The sequence below is a fragment of the Ursus arctos genome, unplaced genomic scaffold, assembly GCF_023065955.2.
Source record: "Ursus arctos isolate Adak ecotype North America unplaced genomic scaffold, UrsArc2.0 scaffold_12, whole genome shotgun sequence".
Classification (NCBI taxonomy): Eukaryota; Metazoa; Chordata; class Mammalia; order Carnivora; family Ursidae; genus Ursus; species Ursus arctos.
Genome location: NW_026622786.1, coordinates 29,616,564 through 29,629,573, shown reverse-complemented (window position 1 = coordinate 29,629,573; position 13,010 = coordinate 29,616,564). Strand labels below are relative to the sequence as shown.

At 37.8% G+C, this 13,010-nt stretch overlaps 1 protein-coding gene across 7 annotated transcripts in view; it reads right to left on the bottom strand.

The window, feature by feature from the left end:
* Positions 1-13,010, bottom strand: part of EVI5 (ecotropic viral integration site 5) — a 191,567-nt gene that overhangs the window by 136,722 nt on the left and 41,835 nt on the right. The window contains exon 1 of one of the 7 annotated variants that reach the window (XM_044383642.3): positions 5,205-5,388. The exons of the other annotated variants lie outside the window; for them this stretch is intronic. Within the exon in view, the coding sequence (XP_044239577.1) occupies positions 5,205-5,257 (53 nt within the window). The 5' untranslated portion in view covers positions 5,258-5,388. Of the gene's footprint in view, positions 1-5,204; positions 5,389-13,010 lie in introns of those variants that run through there. 7 annotated transcript variants of the gene reach the window in all.

Sequence of the window (13,010 nt, the reverse complement as noted above, 5' to 3'; positions counted from 1 at the left end):
TACATGCTACAACATGGACAAACCTTGAAAACATTATGCTAAGTGAAAGAAGTCACAAAAGGAAATATTTTGTATGATTCCAGCCTATATAAAATATCTAGAACTCAGGAAGTAGATTAGTTGTTGCTGAGAACTGGAGTAGAAGTAAGAGGATCAAGAAGGAAAGGACAGTGACTGCTAATGGACATGTGCGTTCTTGTAGTGATGATTATACAACTATGAAGACACTGAATTGTACACTTTAAACTAGTGAATTGTATGTATATGAGTTATAGCTCAAAAAAGTGTTAAATAAAAAAAGAACAGGTAAAATATATAGATGGAAATAAAAACCAGAAGAGAGATTTCAAGGGGGTGAGATTGCTAGAAAGGGGACAAGGGAATTTTCTGGGATGACAGGAATTTCCTAACATGATAGAAATCATCTGTGTGTTAATGGGCATGTGGATTATACACAAATTTGTCAAAACAAACTATACTTAAGAACTGAGCATTTCTCTAATTACAAATTATATATCAACTTTATAAAAATTTATAGAAAATACTGCCTCTGTAATGACACTAGAAGTAGTGACAGTTAGGTGAGAAACTACTGCTTTCAATTGGTGAAAGCCCTTTAAAACTTTTTTTAAAGTGATGACCATTACTTTAAAAAGGATTTTTTTTATATATTAAATGTATCTACTTTGTTTTGTTGTTCTTTTAAAGATTCATTTATTTGAGAGAGAAAGAGAGAGCATAAGCAGGAAGGGCATAGGAAGAGGGAGAGAGAGAATTCCAAGCAAACTCCATGCTGAGCACAGAGCCTGACTTGGGGCTGGATCCCAGGACCCCAAGATCATGACCCGAGCCAAAACCAAGAGTCAGACTCTTAACCGACCATGCCACCCAGGAACCCCCAAATGTATCTATTTAGTAAAGAAAGGAAAATATGAACATTATTCCATTTTTTTTGTTTTCTAATTTGTTGGTCATTCTAGCAAATTTCTTTTTTTTTTTTTTAAAGATTTTATTTATTTATTCGACAGAGATAGAGACAGCCAGCGAGAGAGGGAACACAAGCAGGGGGAGTGGGAGAGGAAGAAGCAGGCTCATAGCAGAAGAGCCTGATGTGGGGCTCAATCCCATAACGCTGGGATCACGCCCTGAGCTGAAGGTAGACGCTTAACCGCTGTGCCACCCAGGCGCCCCATTCTAGCAAATTTCAGACTTTTCTAAACTTCAGAATTTTTTTTCAGTGCTACAGGTATAATGAAGAAGTCTTCTGTTAGAGAGCTGGAAAATTTTCCAGAATACTTGAATTGATACTGTCAAGACTCTCCCCACTGAGCTTCTAAGTCATAGTACACAGAAAAAGAATTTAGACACTCATTAAGAAAATACAGACTTGGGGCACCTGGGTGGCTCAGTTGGTTAAGCGTGTGACTTCGGCTCAGGTCATGATCTTAGGGTCCTGGGATTGAGCCCTACATAGGGCTCCTTGCTCAGCAGGGAGTCTGCTTCTCCCTCCGCCTCTGCCTCCTCCCCCCTGCTCATACTCTGTCTCTCTCTCTCTCAAATAAATAAATAAAATCTTTAAAAAAAAAAAAAAAAAGAAAAGAAAGTAAATGTAGACTTTATAGAATGTGTAGTTAGAATCAAGTATTTTTACTCCTCTTTGCTAAATACAGTGATGAAACAACTCAGAAAGACTCCTAAACAGGTTGCCACCTAGTTTCAATATAATTAAAATATTCTGACATGGTAGTAGAGGGTGCATACTACCTGAAAATGTCAACAATTTCCAAAGACTTGAGGCTAACAACTGGGAAAATGGTAATACAGCATTACTCATAGGTTCTCGGACTACTGAGAAGTCTATTCAAAACGTACTTATTTCCCTCTTTCCAGAGCACGTGGATTCACTGCCTTGCACAGATTTATTGCAAAACAGGAAACCACCTTTCCATCCCATCTTAATTTCCATTTGACTAATGTAAGAGGAAGGAAAAGAATACTAGCCCAGCAGGAATATTGTATGCTCCAATCAAAGGCATTCCCCACAGGTTTGGGTGGCCTCCTGGACATTTTTTATCTGCCACTGCTATACAGCAATTCACAAGCCCAGATCTATTCATCCTCCCAGAATGCTGCCAGACTAAGACATCAGAGGTTGGATCTTTACTGACTGGAGAATTCATAATCCTCAGTCTAAGTAAGCAACTCCAAGTTTTTGTTAGAGTAGCTCCAGCTCTAAGGACGGCATTTAAAATGGCTATAGCCCCACATTATCTGAGATGTGGTTGTTAAAGCTAATTTTCAGCTGGACTTAAGTAGCATCAAGGATAGAGAAAGTCTAGGTTTGGCTGCTTCCAGAAGCTTAGAAGACTTGGAAGAGAAAAAGCATGTCCAGTTCCCTAATGTACAGAATTCGTGACTAAACTGAGAACAAGGGAATATACCAACACAGAGAGTAGTTTCAGTTTTATTTCATTAGGCAGACTATCTTCACCGTATCTTTGCTACTGAGAACTGAACCTTTTCCTCACCAAGGGGTCACCTATAGAAGGAAAACAGCGAGTGTGTACTTCATGATGGGCATATGAGGAAAAAAGAACAGCTTGTGTGTGGCAGTGCACGCTTGATGAACATCAAAGAAAAAGCCCCTCACCATAATACCATGATTGAAAAATACAATGGAGGAGAAGGAAAACAATGGGTTCTCTTTTCGGTATTTGAAATATTAAGTACTTGGGGGACATCAACGTAGGTAAGAAGCACAGCAATGGAAAAGACAAGTCTGAACCTTAAAAGAGAGGTGAAGCCTACAAATAGCCATCTGGCAAGTACTGTAGTCCCTCCTTATCCGCAGCTTCACTTCCTGCAGTTTCAGTTACCCACAATCAACTGGGGTCCATTAGCAGATGCCTCTCCTTCTGACGTATGGTCAGAAGGTCAACAGTGCTCTAATACTATGTCACAATGCCTAGGTCACTCACCTCACTTCATAGGTAGGCATCTTACCATCTCACATCACCACAAGAGAACAGTACATTAAGATATTTTAAGAGAAACCTCATTCACACAACTTTTATTAAACCATATTGCTATAATTGTTCTATGACATTATTAGTGATTGTTGCTAATCTCTTACTGTGCCCAGTTTATAAATTAAACTTTATCACAGGTACCTATGTATAGAAAAAACAGTATACATAGAGTTCAGTACTATCCACTGTTTCAGACATCCACTGGCTACATTCTTGGAATGTATCCTCCACAGACAATGGAGAACTACCGTATTTACAAAGAGTTGATAAACTTTTTGAATACCCTATTGTACTCAGTATTGTACTCATACTTTCCTATGGATACCAGAACTAAAAGATCAGGATACAACAGCAACAGGTCATCATGCCATTTGGAAATGTGTAAATTGCTAAGATAATTTACAAAGAGCTAAGGAAAGATCTAAGAAAAGCTAAGGTAGGGGCACCTGGGTGGCTCAGTCAGTTAAGCATCTGCCTTTGGCTTGGGTCATGATCCCGGGGTCCTGGGTTGGCTCCCCCTCCCCGCAGTCGGGCTCCTTGCTCAGCAAGGAGTCTGCTTCTCCCTCTCCCACGCCCCCTCCTTGTGCTCTCTCTCTCTGTGTCAAATAAATTAATTAATTAACTAAAAAAAGAAGAAGAAGGAGAAGGAGAAGAAGGAGAAGGAGAAGAAGAAGAAGGAGAAGAAGAAGAAGAAAAGCTAAGGTAAAAAATTGCTCTATAAGAAAAACACTTGGAAAGCTAAATACACTGTCACCTACTGCAGGGCAATCAACTTTCCAAATACAGGGTTCAAATATCTGTAATGTTACATCAAAGAAACAGAATATGAACGTACTGAGAGAAAAACAGCAACTAGCAAGCTAAAAGAACACCAAATCAGTAGCAACAAAATACATGGCTGACTCACAGAGTAGTCACACTCTTTCACATCAACATCAAGCACAAATTCAAGTCTTAGAGCAAGAGAAACAAAAAGGGGAGAATTAAGAGAAAACACAAAGAATTAGCACAGGAAACAATTCAGAGACAACTCACAGTGGGGTGCCTACATGACAGGGATCTCTCCAGTTCTGAAAGCATGGGGGTTTTTCTTTTGCTTCTGTTTCTTTAAGATGAGGTCTCAGAGAAGGCAAGCACAGGAGACTTGTACCTCCCTCCCAAATATCCTGACCAGAAACTGATCATTTGGGGATTACTTTTATATAGACACTCCAGACAGCCAAGCATAGCAGACTTAACTTCTAAGATTTCTTAATTTAAAAACACAACGTGAAGCTAAGCTAAATACAACAGAAAAAGTAGTTCAATAAATTCTCTGAATTACATCATCAAATTCCTTAGGAAATCAGACAACTGATAAGAAATGCAAAATAATCCTCAATGAAAAGAAAAAGAATAAACATTTTGTGTGAAGATCTTAAAGACCTCTCCTATGACTGAAAATACATGAATTTTTAACAGAGAGACTTGAAAAGATCTGTTTTCCTCCCAAGCTTTTTAATTCCTTAATATTCTTGGTTGTGTTATAGAGAATATACTCACGAAAACAAGGTAATGCTTTAGTAGTAAAATTAAAAATGTAAGATGAAAGTTAGATCATCTGGATCAGCCCTGTCAAACAGAAATATACTGCAAGCCCCTTATATCAGTTTAAATGCATATAAAGTAAAAAAAAAAGTGTAATTAATTTTAATAATTTTACCAGAGTCAAAATACCATTTTAGCATGTAATAAAAAATTTAATTAATGAGATATTCTTTTTTTTCAAATCAACTCTTGAAAATCTCGTACACGTTTTACTCTTACAGCACATAACAATTCAGACCTGCCACATTTCAGGTGCTCAATTGCCACATCTGGCTGGTGGCTACCATACTGGACAGTATAGATCCAGATGTTGGTAAGATAAAGATATATACATTAAGGTTGCAAAGATTCCTACTTACTATATTTAAAAATACATAAAATACATTTAGTTTAAAAGAACCCTTATCCATTTCCTTATTCTCATATCTCACCTCCAAAAATCTGTTAAAAAGCAAAGAATGTAAAAGGAAATAAACATGGTTGCAATGCCAAACCTCTAAACCACATAAATAATGGCCCATTAAAAATTTAAATTAGCAACATTCCTCTCCTTAATTAAAATGCACTGTTATCACACTTGAACCTTACCTTCCTAAATTCATCTCTGCCAAAGCCTCTGTATTTTTAAATGAAAAACACATTTAACACATAGGAAAAAAATAGCTGTCCCAATTCAACTTTAAGACTATCAATTATTAACTTTCATCAAACAGATCTTTGATATTGTATTGAACCATTTCTTCACAGCCTTCTGGGGTTGCTACATACACTGATACTTTAAAAGTTATAATTGCCATAAAACAATGGGAAGGAAAAACAGTTTGTTTGATATTTGATTTTTCCATGTTTCCTAAATTATCATTTTCTTAAATATTGCCATTTTTATATTTTCTGAATCAAAGAGAGTTAAGTAACATAACCAGAGACTCATCTATATTTGAAGAGAACAAAAAATCATAAATAAAAGCGTTACAAGTAGTAATTGTGAGTCATAATTTTTACTTTAGTTATGTAACTTCCATATCTACATTATAAACCACAGAAGTGGTCAGAGAAAATTTAAGTTATGATTCTTATAATTTTTCCTTGGACTTAACAGGTTGGCAGGATAGTAGGGCAGAACAGGGGGGAGGAAAATTTGGACCTAGTATCTGTCATTTTATATTTTGTTAGAGTCAGAGATGTGTTTTTCCACCAGGATTGTTCTAAGGCAAAACAAGATGTCATTACATTCTCTACACATAAATTCTTCCCATGGAGTTTGAGTTTTAATGACAAAAAAAAAAAAAAAAAAAAGAGAGAGAGAGAGAGAGAAAACCCGAAAGTCTCAAAATGTGAACTCGAAAATTCAAGTACAGATTTTGAGCAATCCACAGAAGAACAAGGGTGACAACCTTCTGCTCCTTTTATTTCTTCAAATTCTTACTTGTCAAAACCTCTTTTCTCTGCATCTTTAAACTCTAGTAATTATTCTTTAGATATGAACATATACACAGGGCACATCTGGTATTCCCAAACAAACTGTGAATTACTTGGAAAAAAGTTCATCTGTATCCATACTTAACAAACAACAGTGGTTTGTATATTTTAGTTGTACAATAATTACTGATCACAACCATAAAAATAAATTCAACTTTGGTCACTTAAAACTCAGCACCAAAAGTTATCTTTTGTGCAAACTGTTTTTCCATGTAAGAACCAGTTCAAAACTTACAAATACTTTATACCCTTTAGCACTACCTATAAGTGCCTATTAGGCCATTAAAATTTACTGTGACTATATTTCTGTATGTTTAAAACTTAAGTACTTAAGACATAAAAACAACACTTGGCTCCAACTTCTAGAGATGAACCACAATGTGAGAGATGAAAAACACGCTGGATGGGATTAATGGCAAATTAGACATGGCAGAAAGCAATATTAGTGAACTTGAATACATAGCAGTAGAAAGTTTCCAAAAAATGAACAAAGTCTCACTGAGCTGTGGAATAACTTCAAGGGGCTTAATATTTGTGTAATTAGAATCTCTGAAGAGGAGGAAAGCAACAAAAAAATTCTGAAGAAAAAAATGGTCAAAAAGTTTCCCAAATTTATAGAAAACTATAAATCTACAATAAGTTCAACAAAACCCCAATATAAGAAACAAGAAGAAAAGTACAGGGACGTCTGGGTGGCTCAATTGGTTGAGCATCTGACTCTTGGTTTCAGCTCAGGTCATGATCTCAGGATCCTGGAACTGAGCCCCGCTTTAGGCTCCCTGCTCAGCACGGAGTCTGCTTATCTCCCTCTTCCTCTACCCCTCCCCTCACTCACATGCTTGCTAAATGAATTAATTAATTTTTTTAAAAAGTACAATAAGGCACCTCAAAATTAAACTGCATAAACCAGAGATAAAGAAAAAAAACTCTTAAAAAGAGACAGGGGGAAAAAAGATACATTATATACACAGGAACAAAGATAAGGAAAGAATCAGATTTCCCAATGAAAACAATGCAAGACAGAAGTCAATGAAACATCATTAAAATACGGGGGTTGGGGGGAGAACTGTCAACCTATACGCAGAAAAAATATCTTTAAAAATCAAAAGAAAAACAAAGGCTCAAACATAAAAGAGCAGCCCCACACTACATGAACTTTTAAAGAAAGTCCTTCAGACAGAAGGAAAATTAGTTGGAAATCTAGAGCTAAAGAAAGAACCAAAGAGCTCCAGAGTTGGAAACCACATATGTAAATACATGAGATTTTTTCTTATTATTTCAATCTCTTTAAAAGATAATTGGCTTGAAGCAAGTATCATCATATAGTACGGGGTTTACAACATATATAGAAGAAAAATGCTTGAAAAAACTAGCATGAAGGACTGGAGAGGAGAAATGGAAATGTACTATTCTAAGTACTTATACAACATGTGAAATACTATGAGATCCCTTTAAGGCAGATGGTGATAAATTAAAGACATCTACTACAAACCTTAAAGCAACCAGTAAAAACAAACAGACAAAACCAGTTATAGCTAATAAATCAACAAAGAAAATAAACAGAATCATTAAAAAATATTCCATTAAATCAAAAGTAGGCAGAAAAATAAAAAGGAAACAATATAAAACAAAATGACAGAGGTAAACATAAGCCTATCAATAATCACATTAAATATAAATGATCTATTTTCCTCAAAACCTAGAAAACACTATGTTACATGAAAGAAGCCAGTCACAAAAGACCACCTATTGTATGATTCCATAATGAAATGGCCAGAAGAGGCAAATCCATAGAGATCAAAAGTAGATTACCAGTGACTGGAAGATAAAAAGGGGAGACTAATGGGTACTTTCTTCTGGGGGGTGATTAAAGTGTTCTGAAATAGGACAGTAGTAATGGATGTACAACTTAGTAAATATACAAAAGCCACTATATTTGTACACTTTAAAATGGTGGATTTTACAGTGTGCAAATAAATTAAAAATGCAGTAACAATACGATAAAAATACAGGAAAAAAGCAGATGAAACATTAAGAATAAAGTACATATCTTCTTGGATCCATCCCTGCAAGAAGATTGTAATTCCCACTTCACTCCATAGGTTTGGGTACGTGATTTGCTTTGGCCAATAAAACCTAAGTAGAACTTATGTGGATCACTCCCTAACAGATACTTTAAGGTATTTCCACTCTATCTCTTTTCCATTTGCTGCAAGTCTGGTTGTTCCTGGTTAGGGACAGGACATTGGTCCTGGAATGAAGAAGTGTGGAACAAAGATGTACTCAACCTGCAGTTTGAGATGAACATGAAATGTGAGGAAGAAATAAAGCTTTGTTAGTGTAATTTTTTAAAAAGTAAATGGTCCAAATATTCCAATTAAAAGGGAAAGATCATTGGTTTGTATTTTAAAAAGCAACACCCAACTATATCCTGCCTACCAGACAAACTTTAAGGATAAAGAAAAAAGAGAAGGAAGGATGGAAAAAATATATAAAATTTTACCACTATTCAAGAGAAAGCTACTATGACTATATGAGATAAAGTCGATTTCTCTTTTTAAGATTGATTGATTTACCTTTTAGAGAGAGAGAGAGCTTGCACAAATGAGAACATGGGGGATGGGGGGAGAAAGAGAGACAGGCTCAAGCAGACTCCCTGCTGAGACCAACATGGGGCTCAATCTCACTATCCCAAGATCATGACCTGAGCCAAAACCAAGAGTTGGACCCCCAAATGACTGAGCCACTCAGGTGCACGGAGATAAAGACAATTTCTTTTCTTTTCTTTTCTTTTTTTAGGATTTCCTGTAAGGAATTTTTTTTAATTTAAATTCAAATTACTTAACATATAATGTATTACTAGTTTCAGAGGTAGAGGTCAGTGATTCATTAGTCCTATATAATACCCAGTGCTCATTACATCACATGCCCTCCTTGAAGTCCAACATCCAGTTACCCCATCCCCCCACCTCTCTCCCCTCCAGCAACCCTCAATTTGTTTCCTATTATTAAGAGTCCCTTATGGTTGAGCACAGGCTGCTGGGAAGATGGCAGAGTAAAGGAACCCTGGCTTACCTCTTGTCACATGGCCATCTAGAGAACACCCACATTGGCATAAATAACCCAGAAAGCAACCCGAAGACTGGCAGAACAGACTCTCCATAGCCAGATGTAGACAAGAGGCCACAGCAATGCAGATCCACCCCCTCTGACTACTCTTGGCAAGATCCCATCAAAGCAGTGCCACAAGCCTGGCAGTGTGCAAGCAGCCCAAAGAAGGGTCAACACCACTCCAAAGTGAGTCCTGCTCCAGAGAGAGGGGAAGATAACCACACACAGTCTGACTGTGACCACAGCAGTGGACTGGGGACAGGTAGCTGGTCTGACTGCAGGCCCCACCCACCAACAAAAGCTTCTCAAGGGGCAACACATGGAAAGTGCCCCGCAGTTTGGTGCTACTTCATCTCTGGCAAACACCTGGTCTTACTCAACTCAAGCCCAAGGAAGTCCCAGGCCAGCCCACTAACAACACAGGCACCAAACTCTGCCTACAACAGGCAGAGAGCCATTGCAGACTGGACTGAAGGCAAACACAGGTCCACCACAATGGTAGGAGACCCCTGTAGCAATGCACATAGGAGATACCCCTAAAGTACCATTTTCTGGTGAAAAGGAGACATTGTACTGCAGGGCACTACAGGACCTCTTCTTCATAAAGCCACTACTTTCAAGTGTGGGAGATGTAGCTGACTTTCCTAACACATAGAAACAGACACAGCAATAGACAAAATGAGGAGACAGAGGAATATGTTCCAAATGAAAGAGCAGAACAAAATCATTGCAAAAGACCTACAAAAAATGGAGATAAGTAATCTGTCTGATAGCGAATTTAAAGGTATGCTCATAAAGATACTCGCTAGAACTGAGAAAGGAGTGCAGGACTTCCATGAGACCTCCACCAAGAGCTAGGAAACCAAAAAAGAACCAGTTAGAGGTACTGAACTCACTAAATGAAAATTAAAAAGGACCACCTGGAATAAACAGCAAACAAGAGGAAGTAGAAGAATGGATCAGCAACCTGGAGGACAGAATAATGGAAAGTAATCACGCTGAGCAGATGAGAGGGGGGAAAATACTCAAAATGAGAACAGACCCAAGGAATTCAGCAACACTGTCAAGCACAACAGTCACATGACAGGGATCCCAGAAGGAGAAGAGCAAGAAAAGGGGCAGAAGATTTATTTGAAGAATTAATAGCTGAAAACTTTCTGATCTGGGGAAGGAAAGAAATATCCAGATCCAGGAGGCACAGAGAGCCCCCAACAAAACCAACCCAAAGAGGTCTGCACCAAGACACAAAGTAAATAAGATGGCCAAAAGTAGTGATAAAGAGAGAATTTTAAAAGCAGCAAGAGACAAGAAACCAGTTACATACAAGGGAAACCCTATAAGGCTATCAGTGAGTTTTTCAGCAGAAACTTTGCAGGCCAGACGAGAGCGGCATGATATATTCAAAGTGCTAAAAGTAAAAAATCTACAGCCAAGAATACTCTATCCAGCAAGGCTTTCATTCAGAATAGAAGGAGAGATAGTGTCCCAGAAAAATAAAAGTTAAAAGCAAAACCAGCCACGTCCCTGTCACACATGATGCCATCAGCCTGTGGGTCCCAAATTCACAGTCCAGATGCCCCCCTGCCTGAGTCAGCATGTATGCCCTGCCAGCTGCTCAATGCCAAGTTAACACACATTCACCTCGGATTGACAAGGACTCAAACTGACACTCTTCCCCTCAAATTCCAGCCCCTGTGTTCAAGTTTGTGCACAAAAGTGATATATACATATACATATGATATACATAATTATAACAGCAGAATGAAGCAACCCAAGTAGTGACACTAATTCTGTGGAATATATAACGGGTAAAAGAAATGTGCTAGGCTGAGAACGTCTCTAGCAAGCACATCAAAGAACAATACATACAGCATGATTCTGGTTAGTAAAAGAAACAAACATGGGGAAAATAAAACAAGATGAAATCAGAGAGGGAGACACCCCATAAGAGACTCTTAATCATAGGAAACAAACTGACAGTTGCTGGAGGGGAGGGAGGTAGGAGGATGGGTAACTGGGTGATAGACATTAAGGAGGGCACTGGATGGAATGAGCACTGGGTATTATATAAGACTGACATCACTGAACCTTACCTCTGAAACTAATAATATACTTAATTAATTGAATTTAAATTAACCCCCCCCAAAAAAACACGACTTTCTTATGGTTTGTCTACCTCTTTGATTTCACCTTGTTTTATTTTTCCTCTCCTCCCCTATGATCCTGTTTTGTTTCTTAAATTCCACATATCAGTAAGATCATATGATAATTGTCTTTCTCTGATTGACTTATTTCGCTTAACATAATACCCTCTAGTTCCATCCACGTTGTTGCAAAAGGCAAGATTTCATTTTCTCTGATGGCCGAGTAATATTCCATTGTATATATACTACATCTTCTTTATCCATTCATCTGTCGATGGACATCTGGGCTCTTTCCATAGTTTGGCTATTGTGGATATTGCTGCTATCAACATTGGGGTGCAGGAGCCCCTTCGGATCTCTACATTTGTATCTTTGGGGTAAATCTCTAGTAGTGCAATTGCTAGGTCATAGGGTAGCTCTATTTTCAACTTTTGAGGAACCTCCATACTGCTTTCCAGAATGGCTGCACCAGCTTGCATTCCCACCAAAAGTGTGAGAGGGTCCCCCTTTCTCCACATCCTCGCCAACATCTATTATTTCCTGACTTGTTCATTTTAGCCATTCCAACCGATGTGAGGTGGTATCTCATTGTGGTTTTGGTTTCGATTTCCCTGATGCTGAGTGATGTTTGTTGGCCATTTGTATGTCTTCTTTGGAGAAATGTCTGTTCATGTCTTCTGCCTATTTCTTGACTGGGTTATTTGCTTTTTGGGTGTTGAGTTTGAGAAGTTCCTTATAGATTTTGGATACTAGTCCTTTACCCGATTAGATGTTTGCAAATATCTTTTCCCATTCTGTTGGTTGTCTTTTGGTTTTGTTGATTGTTTCCTTTGTTGTGCAAAAGCTTTTTTCTTGATGAAGTCCTAGTAGTCCCAATTTTTGCCTTTGTTTCCCTTGTCTTTGGAGACGTCCAATCTAGCAAAAAAGTTGCTGTGGCCAAGGTCAAAGAGGCTGCTGCCTGTGTTCTCCTCTAGGATTTTGATGGATTCCTGTCTCATATTTAGGTCTTTCATCCATTTTTAGTCTAGTTTTGTGTATGGTATAAGGAAATGATCCAGTTTCATTCTTCTGCATGTGGCTGTCCAATTTTCCCAACACCATTTGTTGAAGAGACTATCTTTTTTTTCCACTGGATAGTCTTTCCTGCTTTGTCAAAGATTAGCTGACCATAGAGTTGAGTGTTCATTTCTGGGTTCTCTATTCCGTTCCATTGATCTATGTGTCTATTTTTGTGCCAGTACCATACTATCTTAATGATTACAGCTTTGTAATAGATCTTGAAGTCCGGGATTGTGATGCCACCAGTATTGGGTTTTTACTATTCCTTTGACTATCAGAGGTCTTTTCTGGTTCCATATAAATTTTAGGATTATTTGTTCCAGGCTGTGGAAAAAAATTTATGGTATTTTGATAGGGATTGCATTGAATGAATAGATTGCTCTGGGTAGCAAAGACATTTTAACAATATTTGTTCTTCCAACCCATGAGCATGGAATGTTTTTCCATTTCTTTGTGACTTCCTCAATTTCTTTCATGAATCTTCTATTGCTTCCTGAGTACAGATCCTTTGCCTCTATGGTTAGGTTTATTCCTAGGTATCTTATGGTTTTTGGTGCAATTGCAAATGGGATCAACGCCTTAATTTCTCTTTCTTCTGTCT